The sequence below is a fragment of the Denticeps clupeoides genome, chromosome 3 (genome assembly GCF_900700375.1).
Source record: "Denticeps clupeoides chromosome 3, fDenClu1.1, whole genome shotgun sequence".
NCBI classification, from domain to species: Eukaryota; Metazoa; Chordata; class Actinopteri; order Clupeiformes; family Denticipitidae; genus Denticeps; species Denticeps clupeoides.
In genome coordinates, this window is record NC_041709.1 from 8,824,537 (window position 1) to 8,842,437 (window position 17,901).

Sequence of the window (17,901 nt, forward strand, 5' to 3'; positions counted from 1 at the left end):
TGCTTGATAACTACTATGTCTACTCTGAGGTTCTATCTGATTGCATTTTCTCTACAGGAATAACATTTGCTCTGATGATACCAGACCTAGAAGTACGTTTGTCTTCTCATTTAGCTCAAGCCATCTTGGCATGTGCATCTGGTGTAATACTTAGAGCAATTATTTATGATTCCCTTGCTAATTTCCAAGGGGCCTCTTGCCTGGCCTTTCTCTGTGGTAACTGATGGCACTGCTAATGTAATTAAGGGAAGATTACGACGTACGCATGGCACTCCAGATGGTGCCATTCATATCCACTGGCAAAGGGCTGGCATTGTTGACATGCCATGCATACCATTCAGTATCACAGGATAGTATGCAGAAATGGGCAGGTGGTATGAAGATGCAACACCAGTGCCAGCGGTGAAGACACACAAAGGACAACTGTAGGTTTTTGAGGTGTAATCATCATAGATGTTTAATTATGACACCATGACGGCACTGATCCATGATATTGGTCGCAATGCAAGGAAACACCTGGGGTGGGCCACCAGCATACCACGCGGCTCACATACACACACAATACAGTGTGCATGCCTTTGGAAGGCAGGAGGAAACCGGAAAACCCAGAGGAAACCCACCCCAACAAGGGGCGAGTATGCTAAATTTGCACTCAGAACGCCAGAGCCATGATTCATGACTGTATTAAAAACTTCTTTTAAATATTAAATAAAAATGACTTTTGATTCATATACTTTCTCAATGTACACACACACATGCTAAAGCATATGGTCTTGAATGTTAGGGTTAAGATGCATGTATTAATTTTTACTTGACCTTGTGTGACCCTAGACCAGAAGCCCATCTTACAGCTCAGCCACAGCCTGGTTGCCAGACTTGTGAGCTATGCTGACTTGGCAAAGCCTTGGTCCAAATGACTTTCTAAGCTGCTGGGTAGATTACAGAGATCCTATTAGCACCAATGGGATTTTAGGCATATACCCTCTATATATGTGGGATTTTCTTGAGCTGTAAGGGACCTGTTCCAAAACCAACATATCACTCTCCCTCTTTTTGTCCCGAGAAAGAGAGTCTAATTGTTAAGTTGTTAAGGAAATATTGTAACTGTTTCCACATTATTCTGCTTTATACCCCCAAAACAGTATATATTTTTTCTTTCATTCCGATAACTTTAGACGTATTTATTTTTGTAATGAAAATATTATGTAATAGCATGTTGGCAAATTGTTAAACTAATATGCATGTTTTTTTTTATGTATTATAGTGTAAAGTTTTATTGGCAATTGAATATAGCATACTGTATGTATTATATATCTCAACATTACCTTAAATTATTGTGGTGATAATTACCAGATGGTAATTATTATTGATGATAATTACCAGATGGTCAACACAGCCACCACCACTGTAATGGCTAAAGCTGTCCAGTACCTCCAAACATGCCCAGATGTCTATACCACACTTTGGACTGTTGGACTACTTTCTTTTTTATTTTTTGACAAATCATCAGCAACCCTGCACTGACACCAATTGCAGGCTCACTCTGCTCTCTCTGTCCCACTCCTTCCCAATGTTTCTTCATTTCTCTTTTCCTTCTCTTGTAGAGTTTCAGTGGAGATTTCCTTGATGGCAGAAAGGTCAAGTGTCAACTGTCAGTCCATTGAGACATGCTGTATCTGGTTTTGGTTTATATAAGAAATAAATGTTGTTGTTGTTGCAAACACTAATGAAGCTGTAGAAGGAAAGAGTCTGACATGAATTATGCAACCATGTTGTTAAGTTGCCAGAGACATTTTTCAGCGATGACTAATGCTGATCTTCAACCAGTTGAGACACACCTGAACAGAAAGGGAAGGGCTCAACACGTCCAGGTGCAGCGCGGGGTTATACGTGTTAATTACTGATTCGAGATTTTTTTTCCTTTTTAAACACTCGGAAACACGTTAAAAGTCCGAGCTTTTTAACAATACGACCGACACTCCGTGCGCTGCGCGCTCCAGCCCCTCCTCCACCTCACGGTCCCGTTAGCGCGTCTCCGTTATTCGCAAGCAAATGGCAGCCTTGTGCTAACGGCTAGCCGCGCACACTCCTCCCCAGAGCCAGATGGACCGTGGAATGCGGCTTGTGGATTAGCCCCGTGAAGAATGCGGACCTCGCACCCCTGATCAAAAAGGACAAGAGGGTGAAGAAGATAGGTTGAGATACCCAAACGGACGCTTGTTGAGAAATAATAATAATTAAAAAGAGAGTTGATCTCACTGGGTAAGACAATGATGTGTTAGCCTGCAAGCTAACCGGGCAACCCCCGTTTACAGCCGCCGCCGCCGCCGCTTTCCTGCGCAGCCTGCTGCCGGGCTGGGTGTCATGAAACGCTGCTTTTGTCTGAAAAGGAAGGACACTGTGTGGCGAGTAACAGTTAAGTCAAAAATAAAATTCCGCCCGAAGCACGGGCTTTGGTAACACATCCCCGGGTGTTTACTGTGTGCTCTGGGACGTGCTAGCTAAAGTTAGCCAGCGTTGGATTAGCGGCGACGTTAACGCTGGTGGGCAGTTGCGTTTCATGCTCCCCCGATTTCGCGACGTTTCAACGCTCTTCGCGTAATAACTTTCAGCCGCTTGCAGTAAACCTGCTTTTTCTTTCTTATTTACGGCGTCGGGCTGCCTCAGTCGGCTCACGGGGGTCCGCTAGCCGCAGCTAGTTCAGGTTACCGATGTCGATGCGGATGTCAAACACACGCTCGTGTTACCCTGCGGATACACGCCGAGCTTTCACGTCTTGTGGAAATAGTGCCGGTGGACGCTTTCTCGCAATGTGTACAATATTGTCTTCAGTAAATTGAGTTTTGTTCTGGCGGTGAAGACGCCCATTTGTTTCCTTAAGGTTTCTTTAGACATGAGAGAACGTCAGATAACATCTGCAAAGTCTCTCTCTCTCTCTCTTTTTAAGCTCTACCATCTGTGTTTCCCGACTGCTTCAGAAAGCAGGAGTAATGTTGTGACTTCACTCAACAGCTTTTGCCTGGTGCGACCTGCTGAGTAGAATAATGACTCTGGTTTATATCTGGAACAGTTTTCTTAGCCAAGCATGATCCCCCCCCCCATGGGCCTGTCCTACTCCGATATACAGCACAGGATTGGATTTGTTGAGAAAGAACAAGCCTCCTTCATTTCTGTCCTGCGAAACGGTGTTAAGACCACGGTCAAAATCAAGCCCCGTCCCCTCCCTCCCCGGCATCTTCTCTGCGCTGTTCCGAAGGGCGATGCGGCAGTGGGACACTTTCCTTTTACTGTGTTTGCTTGTGCCGTTTCAACGCCACCTGTGCAAACAAATGCTTGAATGGATTTCTTTGGCAAGGTGTAGAGATTCCACAGCAAGCAAGTGACTGACCCCCCCTATTCGTTTCACTTTAACTCTCACTCTCGCCACCTCCTTCCAGCTGACTTTTATTGGTCCAGGGAGCCGTACCCCTTCGTCAGCCTGCCCCAGAAAAAGCCAAGCCCCTTCCCGGAGACCCCCTATAAATGTCTGAGGGAACTCTGGTTACATGCACAGTTGCAGGATATATTTGAACACTCTTATTAGAGAAATATATATTTTTGTTTTTAGGTCTGTTCCTGTGATCTACCTTGATATCTTTTAAACTGTGATCTTGCCGTGCGTCTTTAGAAACGGCTGGTGCAGGTAATAACTTCTCTGACTCCTCTCCGTATGCCGTGTGGCGTCCCACTTGTTTGCCGGTGCTGCTTGTTTACTTTGGCCCGCTGCTAAGGTTCATTCATGGTGGCTTTTGTCCCGTAGGCCGGGGATCAGGGTAGCCTAGGAGATGCCAGGCGGGGTGGCCCTGTTGCCTAGGTGTCTCCAGCGTCTCTTTGTGCCCAAAGCCGGCTTTCATTAGTATGCCATCTCCTTCCCACCCCGTCTGCCCACCAGCTTGTCCCTGCCAGGGCAAATATCTAGGCTATGAAATTAAGGTCAGTGTTAAGTATTTTTTTCTTAAGTGAGAATGCAAGGTGACAGGCACTTTATAAAGTGGTACAGGTACAGTTATTTGTCATTTAAATCAGTACACACAAGTTTGTGCCAAGTCGACAGCAGTGAAGGGTGAAGTAATTGTCGTTGTGATACACAGCACCTCACACGGTGCACATAACGAAATTTTAACCATCACCATTGGTGTGCAGTGTTTTAAAGTGAAGTGATTGTCACATGTGATGCACAGCACACGGTGCACACAGTGAAATGTGTCCTCTGCATTCATCCCATCACCCTGAGTGAGCAGTGGGCAGCCATGACAGGCGCCCGGGGAGCAGTTTGTGGGGACTGTGGTTTGCTCAGTGTGTACCTTGGCAGATCAGGATTCGAACTGGCAACCTTCTGATTATGGGGCCTGGGAAGGGGCAGGGTAGAGGGTAAGAAAAATACTTATGTGGGTGCTTAAAGGGCTAAGGCTACTCATGTTGACTAGTAGGTCATAAAAGTGAATAGTGTTACAGTAATCGTATATAGAAATATGCAGTGTCAATGTATTGATGCTATGGTGTTCAGTATTGATCTATAAAGGTTTAAGTTAACTTGTACATTTTTTTTTAATCTGTCATGCATGATGAAATTACCCTTTTCTACAGTTGAAATAGTACTTTTGTACGAGATATTATGAATATAAAGAGTATGTATGTTTTGCAATATATTGAGAATTGAAAAATCATTATGTAATTTCTATAATATATTTTCAAATGAATGCTTGTCAAAGTGGTATTTATGCATGTCACAATGGTCTTCCGAAAACACACACACACACACACACACACACACACACACACACACACACACACACACACACACACACACACACACATATATATATATATATATATATATATATATATATATATATATATATATATATATATATATATATATATATATATATATATATAAATAAAAAAAACAACCCACGCAGTCTCAGTCTGTGATCTAAAACAATGCTGAACTGTTCTGACATGTTGGACTCTGCGTGCTAGGATGACTTGTTCTTTTCATAATTTAGAAGTATCAGCATGTTTGTGGTTTAGTTTCCTTTTCTATTGAGTGTGACATTTTGAGCTTCACCCAGGTTATATTGTGAAACGTTTTGGCCTCTTGTCTGTGTGTCTGATAAAAGGTCCACTGTTCTTCCTCTTTCTCAGTCCAGTTGTTCTATCTTTGGAAATGGTAACCAGATCACTCCTGTAGTTTGCTCTATGTTTTGTGATTAAAAGTTTAGCTCTTCCTTCATACATGTAATTGTCACCATTGTGACCGATGCCTCCACCCTCAGTGCTTATATGTTTCAGCTTTTGTAGCCCCGGGGCTGGTGTCGAGAAGTTTGTGCTGATTGTGCTGATCTCCTCTCTCCTCAGAGGTCTTCAGTGATGCCAGAGGTGAGGGACCTGTCTGATGCCTTGCCTGAGATGCCCATGGACCCCATCACTGGTGTTGGGGTGGTGGCCTCGCGGAACAGGGCTCCCGCTGGTTATGACGTGGTAAGTAACATCCGTGTAACTGGCCAGTCAATTAAAGCATTATGTGGAACTGCACTGATGGCACAGTTTACATAGCTTTTGGGTCATTTGGCAAGTAAAGATATGTGCGGTCACACTTTTTTTTTTTTTTTTTTTTTTTTTAAATCTAATGTAAGTTTCTGACAGTATATTGACATTATTAGTGTGAAGAATATATTGAAATTTTATTTTGTGACACATTCTCACTCCTTATTGACCGCCGGACTGCTGGTTGAAAGAATTGTGGTCGTGGGGGTTCTCTGTACTGCAGCAGTGGGACTGGTGTTGCGTTTGGCAGGCTGGCAAAGCGTCTGCACCCCAGCAGAGAGACGCAACAATGCCCTCACTGTGGGGGGGGGGCGGGCATGTGAAAGCCTGAGCCTGTTGATGGCTCCCTGTCCTCCTTCCCGTTCGCAAAGCTTTCACACTCTGAGAGAAAGAGAGACTGAGCGCTCTATTGTTTCCCACTCTAACAGTAGATTATTTGTTCTAACTTTACTCTCTGACCGGCTAATCTGCCACAGTCTCAAGGACCGACCTCTGGCGAACGTCGGCACTGTGGAGCCCTGTTTCTGCCTGTAATCGCATCGACTTTTTTTTTTCTTTTTTTTTGCTGTTTGGCTGAACTTCCTTCCCATGACAGTCTTTGAAACCAACCGGATGAATGAGGTCATTGTAATCCATGTCATTGTTCTGAGTTACTCTCCTCTACAATGCCTGTCCCCACCAGGGATTTCAACACTTTCCACTTCAAGAGCTGTACCACAGTTCGTCCATTCTGTTCTTCCTGTCGGCACAGACCTCCAGACAGACGTCATCAGCAGCTGCTTTCCCCCCCTGTGGTTCTTATTTCTTCCTAATGATCTTCACACTAATAATCAAAGGAGGAGGAGTAATTTGACTGCTACTTATTGAATCCTCTCTTTTGCCTGGGCTCTTCCAACCAAAAACCTGTTTGTCTCTAAGACCACCCATGAAGGTGAAGTCAGGAATGCCCACCACGGAAGGATGGATCATCTCAGTCGTTCACAGTTTCCTCTTAAGGCTTGTTCATCATTCATCGACCGCTGGCCGGATGCTGTGTGCACTGACCTGGCAGAGAAAAGGGCAAGACAGCGGGCTGTGAAAGAGGGTGGGGCTTGGGTTTGGGTGGTGGGGTGTTTTCCAACAAAGAACCTCTGTTTAGACCACTGCAGGTTCAACAGAACATATTCTTTTATTGGTATAAGGATCTACTTTATCAGCCTGCTAATTGACGAAGTAATGGGTTTTAACCCCACTGGTACAGTTGTGGCGTCATTTCAACCCCCCCTTGTCACTATAACTATATTTGGATAAATAAGTGTCAATGCTCGCCAGTGGCATCTTATTCGTCCCGTCAGGCTGAGGAGTGCTCAGCATGGATTGGCTCTTGCTGGAATGTGTTAAACCTGTTGCCATGGCGCAACTGCATGTGTGTGGGCAGCCTGCCCCCTGTTTTTCTCTGTTAAATGAGCAGCTGTAGAAACCGAACCCTGTTGAATGTAAAGAATGGGTTACTTAACTTTAACCCATGTTTTAAAGAATCTGAAGTGTTCATTAGTGGCAAGCAATTAGTCTTTTGGGGCCTCTGAAGAACCTTTATTAATATAAGCAGAGCATTATAAATGATTGATGTGGGGCTAATTGCAGTTGCTCTTATTTTGCCACGCAAAGAGGATATGAATTTGTTCATTTCTTGTTAGCTATTTAAACAGTGTCCTAATTTAAGGTGCAATTAAGATCCCATTTTGTAACAAAATAAATTCTACTGAAATATACTTTCAGACATCAACTCACTTTCTGTGTTCCCTAGGTCTCTCAGACTACAGATGGGATCGATGCAGATCTGTGGAAAGACGGGCTATTCAAGTCTAAGGTGACGCGCTACCTGTGTTTCACGCGGGTGTTTTCCAAAGAAAACGTGAGTAAGGCCAGGAGACCGTTTCTGTAATCACTCAGCATTTAAACAGAACGTTGCTTATGCTGGTTTACCGGTGGCAAGACAGAATTCCACAGAGGAGGAGCATGCTTCAGCCTTGCGAGTGGAAACAATTTCACGTTGTGTGTCTCTGACTCTTCCATCCGCGCGCCGCACCAAACCCCAAATGTGCATCTGCAAATATGCATCTGCGATGGAGGTGTGACGCAGTGGCACATGAGAAATCGGGGGAATGAGTTTCAGGTACACAGAGGACCCGGCTCGCAGAAAATGCAGTGGCCATTTCAGCGGCTTCTCCCTGTCAAGCGCAGACAGGCGCTGGGAAGTGTGATGTTGATGGAACCAGACAGTCCCATCAACAAAAGCCATTTTGTCTGCCAGCCAGTGAACGTAATTATCTGTGACACAAACAGATACAGTGAGATTAGCTACAGTAGCACGCAGGTTAGTGATTTATCATCCTCCTGCCGATGGCGGGAGGCTTTCCCTTGTCATGTTCATTTCAGAGTGTTTCCGCAAAGAATTCCGAAATAATTGGAAGACTTTCATTTGTGAATTAGTACCCCCTGTCAGTGCTGGCAGGTCCTGTGCTTCAGATGAATACATATGTCTTCCTGTGTAAATATTATCTTCTACAAAATGACACACAGCAGCGCTGCAGTCAGCCCTGCTACAAATGTCCTACTGTGACCTCCTTTAATTTGTTGACCAGCCATGAAATGTGTCTTCTCTGACCTGATTTTGTTTTACCCCAAATTTCATTGTCATTACTTCGTAATTGTAGACTTTATATTTCAGTTTTTCCTGATTTTCCTTTGAAACCTGTAACCTAATATGAAGAAATGTTGCATTAGGATTTATAATATTTTTTCTTTGTGCATTCATGCTTTATCTCACTATAAAACATTTATGTAATTCTGTATGATTTGCAGGTGACTGTCACTTTCATTAAAGATCTGTGTATCACAGACTAATAAAAATGTCAATACTAGTTTTACCCGTTTGCTCTGGTAACATCTCAACCAACCTGAAAAAATATTTAAAATTTGTTGTTTCTGATATTTTTTTTTTTTTTTTTTTTTTTTTTTTTTTTTTCTAAATCATTTAATTTTTCACATTTTTCTGTGTCTCTGCAGAGTCATTTAGGAAATGTGCTTGTGGATATGAAGCTAATTGACATAAAGGACACACTTCCCGTGGGCTTCATCCCCATTCAGGAGACAATAGACACACGTGAGCACATCCTCTTTGTGGCTGGTGTTCCTCCCCCCCCCAAACAGGGTTCTCTGTCGCACTGTCTGGGATCGCCCGTAATGCGGAATAGTGAAGACTGCAGCTGGTCAGCCTCAGTTCAATATGACCTGAGTCTTTTGCTTGTTTGATTTGTAGTAGTGAATGTGTCTAGCAGCTGATCCATTTAAATTCCGTCTGCATGAATAATTTAGGCTGGCTCTCAGAGAAAGATGTCCGCTGTCTCATTTTACTGAAATGTAGGCCCTCTCCTCTGGGCTTGTCCCGGTGTTGAGGTGTGTGTGTGTGTGTCTGTCTTTACTCCTGCTAATTGATTGGATCAGTAATTGATCCAGCACCTCTCGCTTTTCTCTCTCTCCTGGCCACCGCAGAGGACCAGGCTTTTAGGAAGAGGAGGCTGTGCATTAAGTTCATCCCACGGGACTCCACCGAGGCGGCCATCTGCGATATCCGCATCCTGGGCAGGTCAAAACAGGCCCCACCTCAGTACACCTTCATAGGGTCAGTAACATAATTCACATAGTAAATGTCAGTAAGGAAAATGTTTCACTTCCTATTGAGCAGAGTGAAAGCCAGATGTGTGGTCTGTTTACAGGGAGTTGAACAATATGGGCATCTGGTACAGGATGGGCAAGGTGCCACGGGCCCAGGACTCATCGCCTGTACAGACCAACAGCAACTCCAGCAGCGTCCACATGGTCACCAGCATCTCTACCCCGGCACCCGCACCCGTCCTGCCCAAGTACGTCGACTCCCCTGTGACATGCGCCGCACTTAATCTGGGTGTACGTTAGTGTGTGAGGCAGACACAAGGGCGAGAGTTTGATTGTCTGGAAAAGGAGTGGTGTCTAGAGGCAGGGTGGAGAAGCCGCTCACGGTCCTGTCTGCCAAAAGAAACGGTTTGGTCTGGTTCCTTCTGATTTCTCAGAGATGTGGGTAAAATGTTGTACCTCTCATCTATTTATTTCATCATCACCTCAATGTACTAAATTGTTGTACAGTAGCATAAACCGTGATTGTCCCCTGTTGAAGAGGGTTTACTATTTATGATGTAAATTAGTGACTGGCAGTGCTAAGTGAGCGATCCAGTTCACTTGGTTGTGCTTGGTGACTGGTGTTTTTAGGTGTAAGAGTAATGCTGAGTTGTCTGGGTTACAGGCTGGATTTAGATGTTTGAAGCTTAGGGTTGATTTGGTTTCGCTGGGCTTGTTCTGTGTAGATGAAAAGACAGGAAGTGGTGTGAAGTCCAGCTGTTTCCTCTCTAGTGTCCACTTCTCCTTTCTGCTATCAGTTTCTGTCTCTGTACTTTTTTTGTCGTCGTATCATTTTTTGCTGCTTCTGTATTTTATAGCTAATTGACCCCTCCCCCCTCTCTTTGTTCATCCTCATCAGCATTTGCCCCGACTGATTCTGAAGTAATGACATTACAGATAGGCTGGCGCCTCTCCGGTGTCCCCTAAGGAGGAGTTCTCGCCTCTTAATTTAGTTTTTGGAACTGCAGGATTTACTGAACAGTCTTCTCACCACTGCGCTCAGGCAATTAGACAGCGAAATGATTTTGTTTTCTGCTCAGTCACCCTGGTTAGCCTAATACACTTGAACAGATTATTTTGGGCTGAACCAGGTCAATGCGTGACTCAACCTCTGGAGTCAGAGGAGGTTGGATAACCCAAATGTGTGTGCTTAACAACAGGGGCACGGTTTTATAACTTTTTCGCTTTACGGGAAGGCATAGAAGATTTTTGGTAGAGCTCCAACATTTATAATACTCAGGTAACAAATAGAAATTACGTTGAAACACACTGTGGAACTCCTTTCTGAATACGTTTGGTAATTTAGAATTATTGATTAGGATGTGGTGGATAAAGTGAAAAGTTGGAGCAACATTGGACTGTTCAGTGCGAAAAAATGACTGACTGTATTTAGGCCGCTGTACTCCAAACTTTTTTGGAGCTGTTGATTAGAATGAGGACTGCAACGAGAGAGTTTGAGGGAGACAAGTGCAGCTCTTATCACACAGCCATGATGAATGAGTTTTGTAATCTAGCATAATTACCACATGTCTTGTGTAGGACTGGTGCCTTTTGTCTAGTTCATGTCTCTGGTATTAGGGTGGCTAATTTATCACAGTGATTGATAAATCCACAGACCTGGTTTGAATTTGGCAGGTTAGACTAGATAACATTTATTCTCACATGAGCATCGAAAGTGTTTGAATAAGGACACTGGTTACTCAACCTGGATGGATGTGGGGAAGAGCCCATCCACATGGGCCCATCCGTCAGTCTGATCCGTGGATCTGTTATCACTGCTCCCTCTGTCTCGACTCAACCTTTACATCTGAGCGAAGGCGTCATTAAATCAGAGTGAGGCCCGAAGAGAGACCGTTGCCAATTTCGGTAGAATTCAGTGCACACACCTGTGAGTGATTGATTGGTTTGGAGGGATGAGAACAGACTAAATAAATCAGAGCTCTGTGCCACCTACATATTACAGCTTCCACTGTCTGTAGGCACCTGCTTTCATCAGCTTCTGGTTTTGAGGTCTGTGGTTTTCTTCAGACATGAAGAAAATGAGGAGTGTTTTTGCCACAGCCAGGGTCAGACTTCTTTAAATAAGTGTCTCCTACATTCAGATGTAAACATGACTGTTGGTGACAGTGGTTGCCAGCTATGTGTAATCGTCAGAAATTTAATTCCAAATGTACTATGACACATAAACACTTTCCAGTATATGGTGCATTCAGACAAGAATGAGTGCATGTAGTGATCTTTTGATGATTGTGTCTTCTGCAGGCATATATCTATGACACTTCCAGCCAGTTTCAGAGGGAAGAATGCTACCAGGCCAGACTATGAGCACCAGAACTCTAACCTCTATGCCATATCAGGTGAGTCCTGCTACCATTACACTGCAGCCAGACTTATTATTTTTTTGTCTGGACGTGTGTGTGTGTGCGTGTTTTGTTTCACTTAATTTTCAAGCATGGCCGATACGCATTGATCCATATCAAAGTTCAATCAGGGAAGTGGAAGTTCTGCAATAGGACTGTGAAAATTGTACAGTAGCACATCTGCTACAGGAGTATGAGTGCCTGCTATCAATTTTCCGTGAGTAATTGCAGAACATTGTAGAGATTTCCAATTAAAGGGGCGTGTCCTCCACTCATCACCTGTAACAGCAATTCAGCACCTGAGCTGGCAGGTGAGGTACAGCAGGAGTTCATTATGACAGAGTCAGCATCCCACCCCGGTAAGCAGTTCAGAGACTTAAAGACAAGTGTAGTCATACTCAGTGAAATACCAGCCATCTGTGATGAATAGTTGAGAATAGGGAATTATTATGTTTAAATGACTAACTTCCCCTTCTGCTCTGTTGAATTTGGCTAATTGCTGCAGATGGTTTTCATTAATTTTTCAACATGGCTGGCAGTCTTTCATTTTTAAATTAAATTTACTTGAAGTGAATTTCTGAAAATGTGTTAATGATTGGGTATAAAGGAGAATAATGATTATTATACAGTTTTTATTCTGACCCTGTATGCTTTTATAATTGTTTTTTAAACCATCTCTTTGATCTTTATAAGTCTCCTATTATGAACAATTTATTTGCTTTTATATAGGTCTTTGTGGTCCCCTAACACTATATCTGAAGTCTTTTTCAATAATTCAGCCTTATGGCAGAATTACAGCCACTGTTATCCAGTCACACGATGAGATTTCTCCTGGATGTGCCGTTTCAATGTGTGTAGCTTTAAATGAGGAGAAGAGGCGGGATGAGGACCAGAGCGGCCTATAGAAGTGAACGGGCATTCGTGGAAATGACATCATCAAAACCATTCACAAACCACAATGTTTTGTGCAAACATGAAGTCGTGTCTTCATTTTTACAGAAAGAAATGTATTTAACCCACTGGTTCTTCAGAGTCTCGCATGACTGAACTAAAAAAAATACAATTGTACATCCAGTCAACGAGCAACTGCAATGCTTCTGGGCAGACAAAGCATGAGAAAGGGGAGGTAACCTTTCCCCGTATGATGACATAAGGGGACAAATTCCAGATGCAACCATCTGAGCTGCCCCTCTCTGAACAGTGTAGCACAATAACCAAAACACTCTTTATACATATCGCCATTTCTAGCCACTGTAGGACCATAGACAGGCTAGGGGAACTCATATTAATGTATTAAATAATCTCACAAAGGGAAATTTTCATGTCATGGAACATTTAAAGCTGTGGGTGCCACAAACTCCAAAAATATTCTTCTCTTCCAAAGGGGACACTGGAGGGTAATGCTGGAGCTTCACTTATTTCTTTCATCTAATCACTAATATGGACAGCTCTTCACATTGGCAATGAAAATGATTTGCCATTTGAATTATTCTTATATAAATCCTTTTTACTCAGGGCTCACAGATTAAACTATAATGAGATCTTTTCAGTTTTTTACATGGACAACCAGATGGAAACCAGAGTGGACTTGTGGGACCTGTGACGTTCATGAGAAAGCAAAGTTCAGAGTCCACTGCTACATGTCTGGCTAAATGACCATGAACATTTAACCTTATGACCTCATTGAACATGTTTCTAATTTAGAGCAGGTTGGTAATTTACAAGAAGATCAGTGATGTTGGATTTAAAGTGCAGCCATGCAGCACTGGGTTTTTCTTTTAATCTGAAGATTCTCATTAAAATGGAACGAGAGGCAGCAGCAATAACCGTGCGGTCGCTGGTTTGACCGCAGTCCTTATGACAACAGCAACATGGCTTAATTAAAGGTCTTTTTAATTACAGCGCGGCAGTTCAGCCCGTGTGTTTGGAAAGCGGCACATTACGCTCCAGCTCTTTTACGCTGGGCTCATTTCCCACCCCTGTCAGGCTGCCCTTTGGACTCCAGAGTTTTCTATTCGTGCACCGGGGAGACTCTTCCACCCCAATTTGATTATCCGTGCACTAACCCTGTGACTGGGTAATTAACCTGAGCTGAGCAAGATGTCAACTGACAAGCCAAAGGTTGATGTAATTCTCATTCCTCATGTTGCCGCTTTTGCTGTCGTGCTTGAGAGTTATGTTGAGCTTCTGAAGTGTTTGTTTGCTCACCATCATCAGTGTTTGTTTAACTGTCAGACTTGTGTGTTTCCTCTGCAGCAATGGATGGTGTGCCTTTCATGATTTCTGAGAAATTTGCCTGTGCTTCCAGTGATGTGAGTATTTTGTGAAATGTAATAACTGGAACCAGATCAAGAATTGAACAATGTAATTAAGAGATTTATATAGCAATTATGCATTTATACACCAATACAGCTGCTTCTTTTCATTTGTATTGCAGTTGCAGCAGGTAGATCTGATGGGCATCACAATTAAATCCTTGGCAGAGATTGAGAGAGAGGTGAGGTATCATTGAATACATTTTAATTTACAGAACACCTAAATCATCTTAACATGAGGCACTTCAGGACTTATTTACTCTCTCCAGAGGACAAGTGTGTGTAAGCCAATTTTCACAAAATCATAGTAAGACTAGTGGATACTTGGGTTTGTATAATTGCCAATCTTGATTAATGAGTGCGATAAAATTCAGCTTGTTCTCGGAGATCAGTTTTGGGCATTTTTCACAATCATGGTAAAAATGACAGAAATTAGCATATTGTAGATGCATTCACATTACTTTTAAATGGAGACACTTCTCAAGGACCAAAGTTATGATAGCAGTTATTAGTTATCAAAGCTATCATTTCATTTCACCTCAGACTACATGATTTGCAGGTTGGGATATACAGGCAGTACCACGTGACGTGGTGTAAAGCAAGCGAAGTGGCTGAAAAAACAGCTGAGGAGGGCAGTGATGGTCATGGATTTATATGTTAAGAAGCTGCTTATTATCTCTAGAGTCTTTGGTTTCAGTCTGGCAATATCAGAAAAATTGTGATTTAAAATCGGAAGAAAAAATCTAATCATTCGGTATGGGAAAATATATTATGAAAATATATTTTTGTCGTATCTCCAGCCCTAGTGGATACCGTGTGAAAAGATTTGAATTTATTAGTTATGTGGTGCTCAATCAAGCACTGGTCCCTGAAAAGCAGTCTTTATCCTTGCGTCTGTGCATGTTGAGAGTAATTTAGTTTGAGGCTGCCTTTACATTTATACGATGTAAACAAGCATTCTGTATTTTGATTGAATTGAAATGCGTTGCAGCGTGTGTGTTATAGACTTTGTGTGTTTGGGACAAGTGATAGCGTGCATATGATGTTAAAGTTGCAGATTTTCATTTTGCCACTAGAGGTCAGATTTTCACAGCTGTTGAAAGTGAAAGTGAAGCGACTGTCATACAATCACTTCAAACTTTGAATGAAATATACAACAAATTTTTTGGGGCCACAAGGTCCTCATGTGGAACTGACCACCTCCAGTCTTGTTTTTTTTATTTTTTATTTTTTATTGTTTTTCAGTATGAGTACAGTTTCCGTACGGAGCACAGTGCAGCAGCACGTCTGCCCCCCAGCCCCACAAGAACCTCGCTGGGCTCTGAGGCCTGAGCTGAACATCTGCGGCAAAGACCATGGGTGGAGGATGAGGAGGATATGAGGAACAACTACTGAAAGGGAGAGAGGAAGACAGGCCGATTCCCCTCCCCATCTCAATCCAAACAGTTCACTCAGTTGCCCTTCTCTCTATCTGAAAGGAAAAATAAACCTCAAATTGACATTGGAATATTGATGCTAACAGCAGCCCTCTGTTCAGATTGACCCGTTTGGACAGAGGAGGCCGAAAAGACCAGATTTTATTTTTAAACGTCCTGGATGTTGTGTCTCCTCCAGCCTCTTAGTCCTTGCTGCTGATTCTGAAGGAGGAGAGCAGCAGTAGAACAGCACACCTTCTCTTTTATTTTTTTTTATCAGTCTAAACCACTACGAAAAACTAACCATAAAGGGATGCCACAGGACTGCAGGGATGGGACATGGCCTCCCCTCAGAGAGCCTGTGGAACCAACTGCCAGCGAACACACATTTCCCTTGCTTCGGCCACCGATAACCACTTGGAACTGCAGCTCATTGTGTGATGCTCAAGGGAAACGCTGGTGTGGGGAAGAGAGAGGAGTCTTCTGGACATATGTGCTACAATGAGGGTTATAGTGTGAACTACACGTGAACTTTGGAGCATCCTTTGAATCCACAGCTCCCAAAAGAATCATCTGTGTGTCTTCAAACCCCGTTAGCAGGACTGATCTGGAACCTCTGGGCTGTTTTGATGCCCTCATGGATTCTTCCCACTAAATTGACCCCCACTAACCCCCCGCCTTGTGAATAGATAGGTCATGTATCAGGAATGCATCTTAGCTTTAAGAATTTGGATTCACTCGTTACTGTCTGTCCCTGTTCTTTTAATGTCCCCCAACACTCAATCACTGTTCTGTCTGCAGATTGACACTAAACAACAGAACCACTAAGACACTCCCAGTCAGCCAGTAGAGTGGCCACAGCAGCTGTTTTACAGCGGCCAGTGGCGTCTTCAATGGGATTTGGTTATTTCTTCTGTTTCTGTTCAAGTATTGGTCAGCCTGCACTCACATTGACCATAAAAGAATAATAAGATTTTGTTTTTAAGGAACCTGCGTGTTAGTTTCTCTGTGTGTGAGTGTGTGTGTTGTTGCAGATTGATCAATGGCAGCAAATGATTACAAGTTGAATCAGAACAACTACAGTGACTAGTTAAACGTTTCGTATGATGTCTGATTGGTGGAAATAGCACTGTTTGGTTTTTATTCATGTGTGTCATTTCAGTCTGTTACTTCATGTGACTACATGTTACTACACCAGTTTTAAAATGCATAGATCTATATTAAATTTTATTTTCTTTGTCAGCCATTGCAAGCCTTTGTATTTGTCATATTGTATTTTATGTGATCGCTTCTGTGGGGTTCTTGTACCCCATCTGGTTTTAATTCACTGCCACTTTGGGATATGCCCCTCTCACGCCATGTCCAGTTCTGATGTGTGGCTTATACAGACCGGCTCATTGAGTTATGAAAATGCAGTTGTCTCACTGTCTTGTCATTTAACAACTTTTTTTCTTGTTATTTATATATATATTTTTTGTCTCTCCTATTACTGGAATTATTTATTTCCGCTGCACTCCCAGACCAGCTTTCAGTCATAAAGTTTTCTTTTATTTTCCTGCTGCTTTGGTAGTGTTCGGTGCTCAATGTCTGTGGTCTGAGCCCAGCCTTTGTACAGGATAGGAGATTTATTTTAATGCAGTATTGTCTTAAAGGGCATACAACCAAACTCAGGTGACGTCTTCAGCTGCGCCAAGTGCTGATGTCCCCGTGCAGTCGAAATGTCAGGGTTTGATCCAACACGCTCACTGTGAGTCTTTCATTCCCCAAACTCCAGAATCTTGCAGAACATCTCTAAACCGGCCGGGTCTGGCATAGTGGGCTCAGGCTGTGCAACTCGTGCGAACGTCACCTGCAGTGTTCTTTACGTCCCAGGGGAGCCCGATAAGGCCTTATGATAAAGATCCAGTGGAGTCTAGACCAGCTCTGGTTGACCTTATATACACAAATAATAAAATTAATCATTTACTTTTTGTTTTTAACATGTAAACCAATTGTATTGTGAGCTAACCCACCGTTAAAATAAAGACTTTTTCAGTGTAGATTTGAAAACTTTCAAAAAAAAGAAAAAAGAATTCTAGTGAAAGGACTCTTCCAATGACAGATGCTGCTTCAGTTGCTTATCTGTTACTGGTCCAGGACTGGTTATGTTTTATTGCTCATAGTGAACTTGGATTCATATCAGCTTGACTTGTAAAATTTGTACAAAAAAAAAAAAAAAAATTTCTTGTGTTGCTAATTCGTCATGTTTCTTTGCATCTGTGTATAAACAATGTGAACGATGCTATTGACTGGTTGTCTACTGCTCAGATATTTTTTATTTTTTTGTGAACCTGCATGCCTGACTGTCCTGAAGCCGCTGTGCCGTTCGACCTGTGGAGGACGCTTGTGTTTCCTTGTGTGTCCCCGGCTCTTAGCTTATCCTGCATCTGTTTTTAAAGGGCCAATATGCACAGAAGCCACAGAGTCACTTTCATGGTTGGAAGGCCTAATTTGTGTATTTTCCAGCAGTAAAAGTCAATCTGGTGC

At 42.9% G+C, this 17,901-nt stretch overlaps 1 protein-coding gene and 1 long non-coding RNA gene across 4 annotated transcripts; one reads left to right on the forward strand and one right to left on the reverse strand.

The window, feature by feature from the left end:
- Positions 1-1,166: 1,166 nt before the first annotated feature.
- Positions 1,167-2,352, reverse strand: LOC114786146 (uncharacterized). The gene is made up of 2 exons (XR_003749170.1): positions 2,260-2,352; positions 1,167-2,161 (listed from the first exon to the last, which is right to left on the reverse strand). It is a non-coding gene; the product is annotated as an uncharacterized LOC114786146 (long non-coding RNA).
- Positions 1,840-17,901, forward strand: mvb12ba (multivesicular body subunit 12Ba). 3 transcript variants are annotated; one of them, XM_028972991.1, is made up of 10 exons: positions 1,840-2,262; positions 5,401-5,523; positions 7,376-7,483; positions 8,638-8,734; positions 9,124-9,253; positions 9,348-9,494; positions 11,548-11,642; positions 13,902-13,957; positions 14,083-14,142; positions 15,206-17,901. In XM_028972991.1, the coding sequence occupies exons 2-10, from the start codon at positions 5,413-5,415 to the stop codon at positions 15,290-15,292; spliced, it is 891 nt and encodes a 296-aa protein (XP_028828824.1). In that variant the 5' UTR covers positions 1,840-2,262; positions 5,401-5,412; the 3' UTR covers positions 15,293-17,901. The 3 variants fall into 3 exon arrangements, with proteins under 3 accessions (XP_028828824.1, XP_028828823.1, XP_028828825.1); XM_028972990.1 differs by lacking the exon at positions 1,840-2,262 and adding an exon at positions 2,278-2,415; XM_028972992.1 differs by lacking the exon at positions 1,840-2,262 and adding an exon at positions 2,473-3,682.

Excerpts from the sequence above, each read along its gene's own strand:
- mvb12ba (XM_028972990.1), top strand. The coding sequence starts at position 2,365 with ATGAAACGCTGCTTTTGTCTGAAAAGGAAGGACACTGTGTGGCGAGTA. Across the intron at positions 9,254-9,347 it reads CCTCAGTACACCTTCATAGG|GGAGTTGAACAATATGGGCA; the intron begins GTCAGTAACATA and ends GTCTGTTTACAG. Across the intron at positions 14,143-15,205 it reads TGGCAGAGATTGAGAGAGAG|TATGAGTACAGTTTCCGTAC; the intron begins GTGAGGTATCAT and ends ATTGTTTTTCAG.